The sequence below is a fragment of the Gordionus sp. m RMFG-2023 genome, chromosome 4 (assembly GCF_954871325.1).
Source record: "Gordionus sp. m RMFG-2023 chromosome 4, tfGorSpeb1-WG-v2, whole genome shotgun sequence".
NCBI classification, from domain to species: Eukaryota; Metazoa; Nematomorpha; class Gordioida; order Chordodea; family Parachordodidae; genus Gordionus; species Gordionus sp. m RMFG-2023.
In genome coordinates, this window is record NC_088778.1 from 6,341,776 (window position 1) to 6,358,924 (window position 17,149).

The 17,149-nt window shown below is 28.2% G+C and overlaps 1 protein-coding gene across 1 annotated transcript; it reads right to left on the reverse strand.

Annotated features, from left to right (window-relative positions):
- Nucleotides 1–5,235: 5,235 nt before the first annotated feature.
- On the reverse strand, nucleotides 5,236–12,392 carry LOC135928048 (enoyl-CoA hydratase, mitochondrial-like). Its single transcript, XM_065464372.1, has 8 exons — nucleotides 12,290–12,392; nucleotides 12,044–12,247; nucleotides 8,312–8,439; nucleotides 7,983–8,082; nucleotides 7,458–7,562; nucleotides 6,961–7,080; nucleotides 6,158–6,225; nucleotides 5,236–5,488 (listed from the first exon to the last, which is right to left on the reverse strand). Exons 1-8 carry the CDS (start codon nucleotides 12,345–12,347, stop codon nucleotides 5,423–5,425), a joined length of 849 nt encoding a protein of 282 aa, XP_065320444.1. The 5' UTR covers nucleotides 12,348–12,392; the 3' UTR covers nucleotides 5,236–5,422.
- Between the last annotated feature and the right edge of the window lie 4,757 nt (nucleotides 12,393–17,149).

Here is a 17,149-nt window from a genome sequence, read left to right on the forward strand (position 1 = left end):
GGGGTCGGGCAAATGCTGAACCGAACCTAGTCGTGGACTGTTCGAGCTAGGCCGTCAGATTAATATGTATTATGTACTATAAAGAGGGATATTAGTTTTTTTTTCTAAAATTAGCTTACTTATTAATAAAAAGAATAATTTAAGAAAAATAGAAATTATTTATGTTTATACCTATAAAACCTTCTCTATACGTTTAATTGTGAAAGCGTGTTAAGTTTTTTCGATATAATTTACATGACAACATAATTGCCGCAAATTATTTATGTGAAAAGATCCTTTAAAAAAAGCCTTAAATTAGTATTTTTGCATATGATATTTTCTAATATTATTCCTATATAATAATATTAGTAAATCTTTTATAATAGATTTTATATAATGGTTATAATTTTATATAATGATTTCTTATTATATAAGGTTAATATAGTATAAAAGAAATCGATATGTCATGAATTTTATCCCTTTTGACACCTTATATATAATTAATGATTTTTCTCGATATCATTCCATATAACTTTACTTTTCACATCACATAACAAACACTTAATTAGTATATTAATCTCAATTTTTTTTAAAGCTACTTTAATATACTTATGATATATAAATTTTGTTGAAAATAAAATAATTTCTATTTATTTATTAATCTTCTTTTTACAAAAAAAAAATGTTTCACTTAGATAATTTTATTATACTAAATTGTGACTTATGAATGAACAACTTGAAAGTGTATCCGAGAATTCGAATACTTTAGGCTCTCGAATATCTTCTTTGTCTGATCATTCGAAGCAATCCTTATTAATCGTCACTTTGAACTTGGTGATACCTACATTGGTATTTTTGCTGAACATTATAGTGGCTTCGATTATAGTATCTCGCCGACTCTACAAGCAAGAATCCAAGTTTTGCATACTGCTTAATTTATCCATTAGTGACGCTCTCACTTGTATTCCTTACTATTTCTATTATTGGCAATGGTATTCGAACATAGTTAGAAGCAATTTAGATATCTCTAAAAATATCCAATGGTCCCCCCTCGCAGAAGATTCCAACATGAGTTTTTGTCACGATTTAACGAGAAACAACGAATCGGTGGTTAATATGAATTTCGAAATTTGGATCCACGAACACCAGGATTTTATATGTAGAATAGCGCACCTCTTTTGGTTGAACTTGCATCAAGTGTCCATATTTTCGGTATGCCTGCTCAACTTAGATATGTACTTGGCTCTGATGTATCCTTTCAAACACATTCGAACTCTCGTATCTTACAAGTGCAAGATAACCGCCTTCATGTGTATGTTTATATGGCTTTGCAGTGTGGCCCTAATAGCTACCGGCGGATATTTGAACTACTCGATCATCGTTAACAAATGCTTCGGTTTTAACGTTTACACTTGTTTCCTGAACTTCACATTCTTGCACCGAGTGTTTTGGTACGCTAATTTTGTATTGGATTACGTGATACCATTCATGTGGATCGTTTATTCTTACGCTCGAATATACAGAGCCATCAAAATATCCAGGAACAAGATGGGAGCGAGTATAAGGAAATCACGGGAAAATATCTCATCGACCCTTAATAATCCTTCTAGCTTTCGGCTCAACAAAGTGAACGAAAATGAAAAAGACATCCATATGTCTCTAAGAAATATGAAAAGTTGTGAATATGACGATGAGAGTTATTGCGAAGAATTATGCCTAAATGATCATTGTATAGTGCGTCGAGATACGGAGGATTGTGATATTAAAAACAACAAGGGATATAATTACGAATATGAAAATATTTTGAAGATCAAAATTCAAGGCCCAGAAAATAAAGTGCGAAGGAGTCGTTCGTTGGGAAATAATATTAATAATAATATTTATAATGTTAGCCTTAGATCAAAAGGAAAAACGGGTATTCACTTTGACAATAAAACATCTCGATGTATTCATATCAATGGCGATAACAACCAGCAGTCCAACCAATGCAATGTCCCTATTTTTGGAGAACAAAAGAATTATACTAATATACGCAAACCTGACTCCTACACTAATTCGATACACAAAAACACATATAAAAATGTTCACCCGATGAAATGCAAACATATGAGAAATAAAGCCGGTGTAATCGATCGAAATAGCTACAATTATAAGGCTTCAAAGGAGTCCGAAAATGGGGTAAGGCCTCTTCTGAGGAACAAAAGATACCCACATTTGATGAACGAAGAATATTTAATTCAAAATACGTGTACCGTAGATGGTTGCGATAAATACGACACAGTGGAAATGGCCTACAAAAAATACAAGTTAGCTAATAGACAAGCCATTAAGAATTTGATAGGGAGTGTTCCTATTCGAGTGCCCTTCAGAAATAAATTACTTAGAAAAATTGGGCCTAGACTAACTCGATCCTTGAACTCTCATAATAATCTCAAATTTTGTAAAAAAGGTTATATGACCTCCATCGAGGAGCTCGATCATTATCACTTTGAAAGAACTCTTTTCAGTGACAAAAAAACTGGCCATACTTTCCATCAGTCGGAGGTGCAATCAAATGATAAAAATTTATTGGAGAACAATGTTGCCCGTAAACGAGCAAGTAACGATTATACCGCCTACGAGCAACCCATGTTTTCCTCGGAAATGAAAAAGTATATTCAGACAAGCATACTCATTATATTTCTGTTCTTCTGTTGCTGGACTCCATTTTACTTAAGAATGGGATTTGATCTAATCGTAGATGCTAATACGTTATGGTGGCTTAAGAATGATACAGCCTTCGCTTTTTTTATACTATTCTTAGTGGAACTCAATTCCCTCTTCAATCCTATAATATATTGTCTCAGGACCCAGAAGTTTCAAGATATTTTAAAGGAAATATTTAAAAATATATTCCGACGATTGTTTTGTTGTTATTTTAAACTTCATCCCATGTCTAAAGATGATAATTTTTATAAACAAGAACCTCTTTAAAATGAAAATAAATTTTATTTTTATCATTCTTAGTCCCAACATACCATTAATTTTTAATTTTCATTATTTTATTAATTTTTTTAAAATATATTGAGAAAATGATGCTTGTTGAAATTTCGTTTCGATTAGACCAAATGTACAATACAAATTATTCTAAATTTATAAACTCACTATATTTAGGAATTATTATTCACCTGATACTGTGTTGGTTTTCTATATTAGATAGAAGGGAAAATAATTTAACATTAAAATAATAAAATGTAGACATAATTAGGCGAGACATCCGCGACAGGCCGCTACTATTAATCATGGACTAACACACTCTAACCTATCGGTATAGCAGAAAATATTGAATGGAAACTACTCATAAAATATTTTAAATCTTAGATTTAAATTAAAACTTTACCAAATAAATAGGAATTTTTATATGCTAATTTTAGCAACGTTGGAATTAGGATCAAGAGTTTTACCCAACTTAACAGATGTTCAATTTATCGAGACTTTTTACATTAAAAAAACATTCTACCATCTATTATATTCTTAGTGCAAAAAAGGGTTATATTCAGTCATTTTCATATAATATTTTTATTATTATTAATTTATAAAAATCATGAAAACTATTTTTATACATAAACTTATTCAAAATAAGACATTAATAAAATTATTATAAAATGGTTGTATACAAAATAAAAATTAATTTATGATAAAATAAATCTTTGTTTATTTGGTACAATATGTTTTATCTGCAAAGCGTTCGAAAATATCTTCTTTGGATTTATGAATATTATGAACAGTTCCTATAGAAATATTAAATCTTTTAGCACATTCTCTTTGAGTATGATAATTTAGAAATTTAAGAATCTAAATGTTTTTTCCTTGTTTTTTTTATTAAATTTGTTATTTGCCATGAATAGTTTTACGTGATATTGCCTCAGAGCAATGCTTGGTTCTCTCAGAAAGCCAATCAAACTGGGATAAAAAAAAAGACTGGAAATGATTAAGAGAAGGACAATCCATGTCTTCTGGGCAAGCAGCGATTACTTGTGAGCGCAAGAGGAAACGCCACTTACTTAAACCCATGGGAAATAAGAGGAGAGGTATAAAATTTTGTTACATTTTACTTTTATTCAGCATTGTGAGAACCTAGGAATAAACATAAGATTAAATAAAATATACCAGTACAAGTACAATCAACAATAAAACTAGTTCTTTATACCCAACTTTGAAGATATTCAATACCATTCTATATTCAATACCCCAATATTTTTTTTTCAAAAAAACTATTATAAAGGAATGAACGTATATATGAATAGTTAAAAAGATGATAAAATTTATAATATAAATGAATGATGCAACAAACAACAAATGTCCATATTATAAGAAATCTTATGCGAATGGACAAATAACCATAATAGTATGGAAAACTTTTAATTGTAATTTCTCTGACGGTGAAAGTGGAATTAGAATTCCTAGATTCGTTAGTGAAATTAAATTTATCGTTTTGAATTGTGTTGATTGGTAGCCATAACTATTTGGTAAAATGCGAATAATTTGGTTTTTTGTATTTTTTGACTTAGTGCAATATACTAGTTTTTGCATTTTGTATGGGAATGGGATATAAGGGGTAAACTAGTGCGTCCAAACGGACCGGTTTAAATTTTTTTACTAAGGTTGCCAACCCGGTTCTAAAATTTTTTAAACTGCAAGACAATAAAAAACTATTTATAATCTTGGGGAGTTGTTAAATTAAAAATAATTCACATTATGGATTATCGCTTCCATGAAATATCAGAATTCATCAAATATATACACAAAAAATTATTTTGACAAATTTTGCCAGGCTCCTTTCCAATCAATTTTTTTAAGATTTTAATTTTATCGCTCCTCTTATATCTACATATTAAGAAAATAAAAATGATATTAATATTTATTGCAGTTTTCCATCTTTATAATTGTCAAAATTTTTAGTCGTTTTTAATGTTTTAAAGTAAAAAGTAATATTCATGTTGGTGGGTCTTACGGGGAAATTTTTTTATAATAGTTATTCCTAACGAATGGATATAAGTGTATTAGCTTAAAATACTATAGAATTCACACATATTTACATTTGTACAATTAATTTAAATGGCAAGCTATTAGCCAAAGAAACATTTATAATTTCACATCCCTCAGTAACATTATACTATATTCTAAAAATATGAACTCGATTACCCTACCTAATTTTTATTATTATTATTATATCTAAAATTCAAATAATAAAAAACAATAAATAATATAAGTGGCTATAGTATTATATCAAACTTAAATTTATAATACTTTTAAAAATAAAATGTGCGTATATTAAAAAAATTTACTAACGCAAAATTACTGCAGAATATTAAAAAAATATCATGGTACAAAGATAAGAAATTGAGCTAAACAAAAAAAAATTAAGGTAAAAAATGTTATTCCTGGTTTTGCTTCTTTTTTTTTAGGAATTTGTGAAACGAGGTTCCCTTTTATCCAAGAATGCTTGCATGCCCTCCTTCCTATCACTCTGAGATATCGAAAAATATATAAATAATATACATTTTAAATTGATTAACATATTTATGACATGCGTAATTATTTTATTGTTTTATATAAATATTTTCAATGACGAATGCTTCTGAATCAATATTAAATTAAAAACCCGTATCGTAGGTTTCAATGCAAAACAGTCTCAAAAAACGCATTTTATTTATTTAAGTGATAACTTCAAATTTAATAAAAGATAATGAACTATTTATTAAATATATAATTACATTTTGTAGCATGAATAAACATTTATTTAAACAAAAATTATAATAGTGATTGTAGGATATTATAATACATATATTGCCCAAATTTTAAAAAAAGGATAGAATGGAAGTTTTAAATACAGATAAAAAAAATAAGGCATTTCGATTAGATATTAGATTACGAGCTTTTAGGATGCGATAGGAAACATATCGATAAACACATAAATGCAGAAAATCTTATTTTTAATATTTTGTTAGTCAGACTGATTTGTAAAGAGATCTAAGGATCATAGGCGTATTCAGGATTTCGATAAGGGTAGAAGGAGGGAAGTATTAGGTGGGATTCCCCTCCCCCCATGAATTGAAGGGGAGAGAGGTAGGGGAGGGTGTAGGGGGAATTCCTTCTGAAAGCAAAAATTTTATTAAAATATATACATAATTATTACCGTAGCGAATGTCGCGTAAAATCCTTTCCTTTCGAATCTCATGCCCTCTTTCAGACTCAATTCGTAAGCTTTTTATTATATAAAATAAAATATGAATAGAATCTTCCTTTTTTTCTTAAAATCTTTTCATTCATTTTACTAATGCCAAATTTTTCTTTCTTTACTTATTTATTGAGTTCAGCAATATTAACGAAATATCAGAGTTTTGCAAAACCACATGTTTCTCAGCCACCCTAATTCTGCATGCCTATACTCAATTTTATTTAGATCCTAGTTTTTTTTAAATTAAAGTTTCCAAATTATTCAAGCACGGTCAAGATTTATTCAGCAGCTCCTGATATTTTTGTAATTTGTCATTATAATAATTTATCCCTTCATTTGAATAATGATTTTAAGATTATATCAATCAAATTAACAATAAGTAAAGGGAACAAATTTTTATAAAAATTAATAAATTTTGACATTTTTTTTTCTCGTAAGATTTGATAATTTAATGAGTTTTTAAGAAAGTCACTTTTTTTTGAGCCAAAATAAAAGTGTATTATTAGCTTTTTAAAAGAATAATCGATATCGATCGATCTTAGAAACGTGACGTCATTTATGTTTGGTTCTGACCTGTCCCACATTTCATATATTTTTTTAGGTGTGCTAAGTCGTTCCCATTTATTTTAAAAAAAGTCCAAATGCGTCAATCCCGAATTCGAGCGTTGCGGGGATTTAATAACGACTAACTAATAATGTAAATTTAACTTACTACAATATCGAGAAAAAATGAACAAGATAATTTTCTATACATAATTTACCGGCATTAACAGCTTCCTTGGCCATAGCAACTATCAGAGGCGAGAAGCCAGCAATTTTTTGAGCGAGTTTGAGCGTTTCCTCTACCAATTTATCGACGGGAAATATTTTACTCACCAGGCCTACATTTATATAATAATTTATATTTTTTGTTAAAGGAATTTTCCTACATGTTAGCATTTTAATCCATCATAATATGGTAAACGCGTTCTTAAGACCCAAAATGATAAGAAAAATCTACAAATGTCACAAGTGCCACAAAGGGCTCATGCCATATTATGGTAACCTCTTTCTACCCCCGCGCCTGCCAGACAGACTTAAGAAGTGATTCTTACCTCAACACAGGATTGGGAAATGTCAATTATCAAAGTACACCTAATGTAAAAAGAGTTCGGGGTTAAATATCAGATATATTGTTCATTATGTAAATGAAATATATTGAATAAATCTTATATCGGTTTATAAGGGATATGTTGTTATAAAATTAAAAAAAATTAACCGATTTCTTTGGCTTGTTGGGCATTAATTGGCTCGCCGGAAAGAACCATTTCCATTGCTACCGACTTTCCAACACTCCTCACTAACCTCTGAGAACCACCGGCGCCTGAATTAAAAAAATTTTATATAATTTATCCAATCGATTCATTGAGAAATAATAATCAATTAGGTATTTATGTTAGTCAATTGGCCACCGAATTAGCTATTATTTAAAATATAAGGACATTTAACCCTTTAAAAAAATGTGGTATAATAATAAAGTACGTTCCTATTCCTAATATATATTTAACCATACTAATATTTTATATTTTCAACACAATTTCTACATACCCGCAACCTGATTACGGATTCATTTCATTAGTGATTATCTTTTATTTAGATTATATTCTAAAGGGTAATGCAAATTTTAGGAATGGGGTTTATTGGAGAAACACTCCATTAATATTTAAATCGCAACATGTGTGCAATCTTTGGTGGTTATGGGAATGGGGAGAGATAGATATGCAAAAAAACTTTTAATTCTAACCCGGTGTAGTGCCCAGTTTAATTTCAGGTTGCCCGAATTTGGCATTTTCACCGGCGTATATTATGTCACACATCATGGCTAATTCACAACCTCCGCCCAACTTTAAAAGAGAAACAAAAATATTATTATATCGTTTTACATATACATTGGGATGGAGGGAAGGAAAGGGGCAAAATGTGTTAGAAAGGAAAATTGGAATTTATATTGAGAATATAATAATGTACTATTATCTGCAATTTTTTAAAAAAATTCATTATTTATTATAATATCTTATTGTTTGTTTCCTCTTTAAATTTCACATTTTATTTTCGATATTGTGTAGTGCTCACCGCAAATCCATTCACAGCTGCTATAATTGGTTTCCTTATGTCGGTGATTATGTCCCATCGCTCTATGAATCTTTCTTTGGTGCAATCGGTGAACGACTTTTGGTTCATTTCCTTTATATCGGCTCCAGCTTTGATAAAAAATAAATAATATGAATGTTGTAAGAAATGAAGGAAAAAATGAGAGAAAAGAGGGGGGGGCAGTATGATGTAATCCTATCACTAAAATTTTAGGTGGTACACTTTTAGTTAACCTATATAATCAGTATCCATTTTGTAATTTGATCATCGAGGAGGGAGGGTGGACTCAACGTTATTGGTTCAAGGAGGATATGGAAGGCTCTAGGAAGATATTAGAAGAAGAAATATGGTTTGACTATTATTGCTTTCGAATTTTATTTAACTCATCAACATTGTTTATTTTTTTTAAGGCTATTTCCATTAAATATCGATATACAATCGATGTCGATATTAGACTTTTAGAAAAAATATCGAATCAGCTGATATTCCTTTTTCTCGTAATAAATCTTCATAACTCCCATAAATAAAAATGTTTAATATTTTTACATTCATTTTTTTTAACGATAGAAGAAGTAAAGTATAATATGTAAACTAATATAAGAGTAAATTATTCAAGATTTTCGTTTATTTATAGTCTATTGTTTTCATTGAAAAGAACTTATGGTAAATAAAAATCATGCGAATCTTAATTGACAAAGATATCAATATTTATCAATCCTCTTGATTATTGAAGGGTTAATGCTGAGAGGTAGTGTTGTTAAACGGCTGATTTGAGACGATTTTTTAAAAACGGAAAAATACAATATTTTATCCAAAAAAATATTGCCTTAAGCCTCGAGATTTCGCCGATAGATGTTCAATCTTGTGTGCCATTCTATGAGCAAAATCTTTAGGCTTGCATAACATTTTTCTAAATAAAATATTGAGTTAACCGTATTTAAAAATCGGCTCAAAACGAGCCGTTTAACAACACTACTGAGAGGTTTCCAACTTAGTCCTCATAGGAGAAACTTATTATAACATAAACTTGAGGCTCCTATCTTTATGAAGAAAAATCTTCAGTATTATTAGGGATGTACCAATATTTTTTATCGGATCGAATCGGGCCGATATGTCACCTATTTTGAAATGTCAGTTATCGGCCAATATTACAAATTAGATATGTTATAGGCAGAGTTGTGGAGCGGCGCTGCTACATTTTTTCAAAAACACCTGGAGCGCCCCTCTTTTTTAAAATTGAGGAGCTGGAACTAGCTCCTTTTATGTATAAATTAAATTATTTTTAAATATTGATAATATTTGTTAATTAAAATTCACTAAAACTGAAATTTTATTTAAATTTATCAGTTATTAAATTTTTAGCAGAGTTTTATATTGGTTTTTCATCTAATCATTTTATAAACATCAAATGTTTCCTTTTTATATTGAAAATTTTTTAAAAAATCTATTTTATTTTATTTAAATTTATCCATTATTAAATGATCAAGTTTTTCCTTTTTATATTGAAAATTTTTTAAAAAATCTTTTTTATTTTATTTAAATTTATCCATTATTAAATGATCAAGTTTTTCCTTTTTATATTGAAAATTTTTTGAAAAATCTTGTAAGTCATATTAATATTCACTTATAGATATATAATAAAAAATAGTATTAGATATTATGGATTTAGAGATCATAGATGAAGAAATCGAATTTCCATCATACAAAAAATATTTTAAACTTCTAAAAGATGTTGATCCAAATGATCAAACAAATTTAAGGACAAAATGCCTTTTGTATTTAAATAAAACTATTTAATTTTAAAAAGTGAGCAGCTTCAATCTAAAAAAGCATCTAAAAGTAAAAAACTTCTTCTAAATACAAAATGATTTGGAAGATTTTTTTGGATTCAATGAAATTGATCATCAGGAAGATAATATATTGGACAAATATTTTTTAAATATTTACCAAAATTACAATTTTTGATAAATTCCCTGAATTAAAAAATATCCTTATAAAATATGATGCCCTGCTTCCCTCTGCGGAGTGGCTATTTAGTATTGCAAAAGAGGTCTTAGGGGAATGGCGTGGATGTTTGTTAGATTCTAATTTAGAAAACTTATTACTTTTAAAAGCTAATAAAAGTTTATAAATATTTTGATAGATCATTTAACATAAATAAAGCTTTTTGATAAAAAAAAATATGATTTTGTTTCGTATACCTTCTAAAAAACGAAAATCAAAGGAGAGGTTATGGAGTGGCACTTTACTTGGAGTGGGAGCTAGCTCCTTTTAAAAATGTAGTAGTGGGATCGGGAGCTAGCTCCTTTTGAGAAGGTAGGAGCGGGAGCTAGCTACTTTTAAGCGTTAACAACTCTGGATATAGGCAATCAGCCAATATCAATTTAATATCGGATCAGATCGACCTCCAAAAAGTGGTATTGGTACACTCCTGAGTATTATAATTAATTATTTTATATTTGGCAATTATATTATTTTATTTATTGATATTTAACCTTTCAATTCTCCTGTAAAAAAAACAGGGATCTGATAGAGGCTAATTTGAATATATTTCCATTAATAATCATTCTTTTGTTTTTATATTTTGAAATGAGATAACGCTGACCTTTCCCTTATAAAATATTATTTATTTACTATGCTTAGATAAAAAAAAATGTTGATTAAAATGAACAGTGAAATATGTTTAGTACAATAGAACAATTATTCAATAGAAATTGGTACATCAGCAATGCAGAACCCTTACCCTGCAATACATTCTTTACATTTTTTATTCAACCTAATCTGAAAAATATATATAATTTTCATAGGGTGGCAATGATCTACATGATATTTTGCTAACATCACAATAAACATTTGAGATAATAAAAATGGTCATGGCACATTTTTAGTCATTTTATTGGTGTTGAAGTTATATTCTTAAAAATTATTAAATAAAGCTAATTCTAATGTTAAGATCATTACTTTTGTCTAGGTATAAATAAGAACACTTAATAAAAATCCACTCTGATATGACAAAAAAGAGCACAAATACAGTATGCCCCTTATCAGTTTTCATACTAACTGATACACCTGAAAATTTTTATGGACATTATATAACAACATTGATAGAAAAAAGTGATGGTATAAAGTTTGTCATAACCAAGCAAGATGTGTCTCATGCCATTCATATCAATTGTTTAAAGAAATTACATAAAATATAAAAAATGTCAATATTGTATCTAATAAATTTTATCAACAAATTTTTTAAGTTATATTGTAGTTTAATTTTTTCCTGTATATACAAACTATTTTTATATCCTTAATGGTAAATGTTGCAGATATGTATTGGCTTAGATTTCCTATTTAAGATTTCTTAGTTAAACTTTAATAAGTAATATTTTAAACAGTTAAGCATTTTTATTGGCTAGAAAAAGTATATAATAGGTTAAATAAGAAAATGATTTATAATTAATTTTCTTTAATTTTATATTTGTTATTAAAACTAAAATATAGTTAGTTTTTAAAAAGTAAAATTAATTTTGCTCATAATAATATCTATACAAATATCATGAAATATGTTGATATACATATATTCTTTTGTTTTATATTTTTCCAATTTACAAAACTAACATTTAAAAAATTGAATTTAGATTGATTGTTCTGATTAAAAGTCAAAAATTTACTTAAAATTTTACTTTATTTTTTTAATTGTATTCTTAATGAGTATAATCATACCTGCAAATGCTTTAGTACTCCCAGTTAAAACGATAGCCCCAATGTTTGGATCTTTATCTATAGATTTGCAAGCATCCATCAATTCAACAATAAGAGAGTCACATAAGGAATTTAATGCTTTTGGCCTATTTAAAGTGATTAGAGCAATATTTGAATTTGGGCCCTTTTTCTCATATATTATATCATGATATTGCATAATGCTTCCTATATAATTTGATTATTGTATTATTTGAAAGTAAATGATACCTATAAAGTAATAACTTTTGTTAGATTTAAATAATTGTAAGGCCCTTGGTATTAGCATTTTGAGAAAAATAATTTATTGTCAGCTGATCGGTTTAAAGTTTTAAATTAGAAAAATAGCCAATAAAAATAGAGAATAGTTTTTTTAGATTAAATGACGGTACACTAAATAAATCATGCGTTTTTAAAAATATAGCCCACAAAAAAAATTGAAAATATTGATCAGCTGAAACCATAGTGGTTAAATTGCTAGATTTGGGTTGATTATAAAAAAGGGCTTGATTAAGATCGTTAGAAGTTATAATATATATTGTTTATATTTTAATTGTTATTATTACTAGAATTATATGTTAATCAAAATAAAAAAAAGAGACAAATCATTAAAAATTCTATATAAGATAAAAGACCTATTTTTTTATTTATACGATTTTATTAATTTAATTTGACTTGTTTTCTTATTTATATTATACGATATAATTATAAGTTTTGTGATAACAAAATATATTAAATTAATATATTTAAAAAAAGAAGTTCTGCCTATAATCATAAAGATTTTAACCCCTCTAATAATTTTGAATTTGGTGACCCCGACGAATTATACAAGAAAATTGATGAAGAATGAAAAGGTTTTAAAAGAGAAGGGAAACCAGTTGGGAAAAGAGATTTTAAAAAAGTAAGAAAACCAGATTGTTAATAAAGGTTTTAAAAAAGAAGGAATACCAGATTGGGAAATAAGGTTTAAAAGAAGAAGGAAAACTCAAGTGACGAAAGCCATTTTCAGGTCAGGTAAAAAAAAATTAAAGTACAATATTGCCTGATTTGCTGGGCATAAGCACATAATTAAAGGGGATGGATGTATATGTGCATTATTGGATTATTTACACTTAATATTATTCCAACTTTTAATGTTACTGTTATTATTAAATTGTTTATTTTATTATATTTGTATTTTTTGTAAAATGTTTATTTCATTATATGAATTTGATTACAAAAAAAAATGTAATTTGATAACGAATAAAATAAAAAAAATATATTTCAAGAATTACTACTAATAATACATTTCAGTTACAAATAGCTAATATCTTTATATTATATGTGCTAGTTAATTTTTTGTCACTGGAAAATGAAAACCTTAAAATTTATAAAATATTATTGGGAAATTGTTCATACTAATTTTACAGAAGAAGAATTAAGAAAGTCGCAGCGTAAGAATTAAAGGGCAGACTTTGACAATAGAGAGACATGATGTGTAATATGGGATTATAATACCAGAGGTGGTTTTCCACAGAAAGAAATGGGACAAAATGCCTCAAATGTGCAAACTATTGAAAGTAAAAGAATTGATATAATTATGATGCCTAAACTGCAGATCATTGGAGGACAGAACGTGGAATGCTTTAGATGTGAAAAACAGGAACATATTGCAAGAAAATGTGGCAATTTGGGACTACATAATGGCAAATAAGATGCGTTACAGATCAAGATGAGGCGGTTTATAGTGGCAAGAGAAATAACTTGAGATAAAATAAATTTTATGGGATGTGTAAATATGAAACAAGAGGGAGTAGTACTTGATACTTGTCCGATAGTGAGGATGTAATGAGAGAATGGTACCCATTTTATTTAATATAGGGGTGGCTATTTCGGTGATGGGTTACAATAAATATCGGTGTATTTGGCTATTTGGCCCGATGAATTTATGAGCCATATTTTACCAATTTTTCTTCAAGTTTGTAAGATATTACTTGATAATTATCCAATATATGAAATTTGTTTTTTGAGGTCTCTTTAAAGCTTATTGAACTGGACGAATATTCCACTTATTCCTATGGAATTTAGCAAAATTAAAAGAGATTGAGAATCCAGAAATTCGAAGTATCACAGGTGGCGTTAATGAGAAGAGTTAAAAATAGAGGCAGTAATGGAAGAAAGAGTGGATATTAGATTTATGGATTATTAATCGGAGAGTAGAAGTGGTATTGGGGTGAGACTGGATCACCCGAATTAGTTCGGAATATAGATTTTGGGGAGCATCTTTATGGCGGGGTGTGTTTGTAACCATAGCTAGTTGTTGTAGCTGTTGAAAAAAGAAGAAATAAATTTAATATAATACATCAAATGTCAGTTATTTTCTGACAGGGGAATGAAGTTTTCCTTGGGGGAAGAAGAGGAGGTGATGAACACATGATGGGTTGATGGTTAAGGATTCTTTTGTTATCCATTTTGGGATGAAGAGTTTGTATTAATTCGAGAAGATGTCAGCGAGGAACTAATAATGGACCTTTGGGACATGAAGAATTAGATAATTAGATATTTATGATTTGTAATTTTTTTGATAATGTATAGATATTGTTGTTGGTGTTTTTTAATAAAGAAATTTGAGTCGTATTCTTATTCTTATTATTATGAAAGGATGGCTTGTAATATTGGTACCGTCGACAGGATCGGATCTATCTAGGGATTAATGTGAAATCACAACGCAAGTACTAAAAAAAAAACTATAGTGAGATTAAGGATTGGGTTTAAGGATTTCTATACTTTTATATTTAACTTAAAAAGGTGTAAGATAGAAAGTATGTAATGACTATTAGGCAGAAATATGGAAATAAGATCAGGAATTTAAGACAGTAATATTTGGTATATTATCTTATGTCTAGATGTATATGGTACATATAATTTTGATCATTATTTGGTATGCCTTAAAACTCATTGAATGGTGTTATAGGTATTCCGTCATAGGAAGCTGAAAGACCTCATGAACAGCAGGACAGAAAGGATTGTTAAATATTTAAATATGTGAAATTTATGAAAATATATATGGATATAGACTTTTGTAATAAAGTGTGTATTATTTAATTATGCATTTTGGGTTTGTAAAGGGATGAATATGTATGGGATAATTTATTAATAATTAAGGTTAATATATTGCATAGGTAACATGTGATATATTTAACTATGAATTATTATTTATAATGTTAATATATTGTATAGGTAACATATGATATATTTAATTATGAATGAGAATTTGAAGGAATTGAAGTATGATGAAGTCAGAATAATATCTATAATGTTAGATGTGGATAGTTATTTTGATTTAGTGTCTGCATTTAGTGTATATATAAATTGGATAGGAATTTGTGTGATACATTAGATGGTGTATAATATTTTTTTTTTCCAAATTATGAAATCTTTATATTTAATATATATATTTTTTTTTTAAATTATAAATTTTTATAAGAAGTTTTATTTGCAATTATTATATTATTTGTGTGGTATGCAATGATGTGAAGGGAAAATATTTTTACAGATAAGGTCAGCCCGTGTTGAGGGGTATGCCTTGAGGTGAAAATATTGTTTAGTTTGCATACTGGGGAAAGTTTTTTTTTTGTAAATTTATGCTGCATAATATATTTTTTTTAATCTTTTTAATAATTTTATAACACATCACATTTTACTATTTAATTATGAACATATTTTTAAAGAAAAGACTCAAATTATTTTATATTGTGAAGGTATATTAAAAATTCTTTACATATATACCATATAGCCCATTATATTATCAATTTTTGTTACTTTGCATTCTACATTTTTGTGAATTTGTGCTAATTGTGATGACAGAGTTAGGTAGAAATGGTATATTTTTCTTGGGATACTGAGTAATTCCTAGATGGAAAATATTGTATTTTCTACATATTATATATTTGTTCCTTCATATATAATATTAACTGTATTTATATACGTATGTTTTGTAATTTTATTTATAATCTTTGTTCGGCCAAGTTTCGCAATTAGTTTTAATACCTTAAGATGGATTTTTATATTCATTTTAGGAAATATTTATAAAGATGTAGCTTTGTTTTTTTTCACATGATAGAATGAAAATTACATGTGTTGAAATTGCGTCTCACACATAGACAATGTTTTCACATTACATTATTATATGTAAATTCATTATTTCCTAATTACCATGAATCATACCCTAATAATGTATATTATAGCTAGTAGTTCCCAAATGTCTTAAAATGAATAAATTATTATGTTTTGCGGATATTACATTGTCCATATTAATGTTCCGTAGATTATAAATGCAGATACCCCCATGTACATGTCATTATTGATAATGTCTGTTTTGGCGATTTTATATTGAAATGTACTGGAATTATTATATTATAAATCAGTATAAGGGAAGTTGATTCGATAAATTCCCTGAACATCTTCAAGGCGTCCCAATACAATTATAATGGGCGAGTCGATACAATTCAAAGAGGTGATTCGATACACATCAAAGGGGCGATTCGATACAACACCACCACAAAGAGAGGGACGCTGGGCTTGTGAAGGGTGGGCGTGTTGTAGCTGTTGAAAAAAAGAAGAAATAAATTTAATATAATACATCAAATGTCAGTTATTTTCTGACAGGGGAATGAAGTTTTCCTTGGGGGAAGAAGAGGAGGTGATGAACACATGATGGGTTGATGGGTGAGGATTCTTTTGTTATCCATTTTGGGATGAAGAGTTTGGATTAATTCGAGAAGATGTCAGCGAGGAACTAATAATGGACCTTTGGGACATGAAGAATTAGATAATTAGATATTTATGATTTGTAATTTTTTTGATAATGTATAGATATTGTTGTTGGTGTTTTTTAATAAAGAAATTTGAGTCGTATTCTTATTCTAATTATTATGAAAGGATGGCTTGTAATACTAGTGAGGACATATGTAATGGTGGGGCATATGAGAGTTAGGGAATATTGCTAGGAATTGAGACTATCTTCAATGGGGAGGGAGAAGTGAAAAAAGGTGCCAAAATCGGGGGAAATAATTATAGGAGAGAAATCTAAGGAAATAATTATAGGAGAGA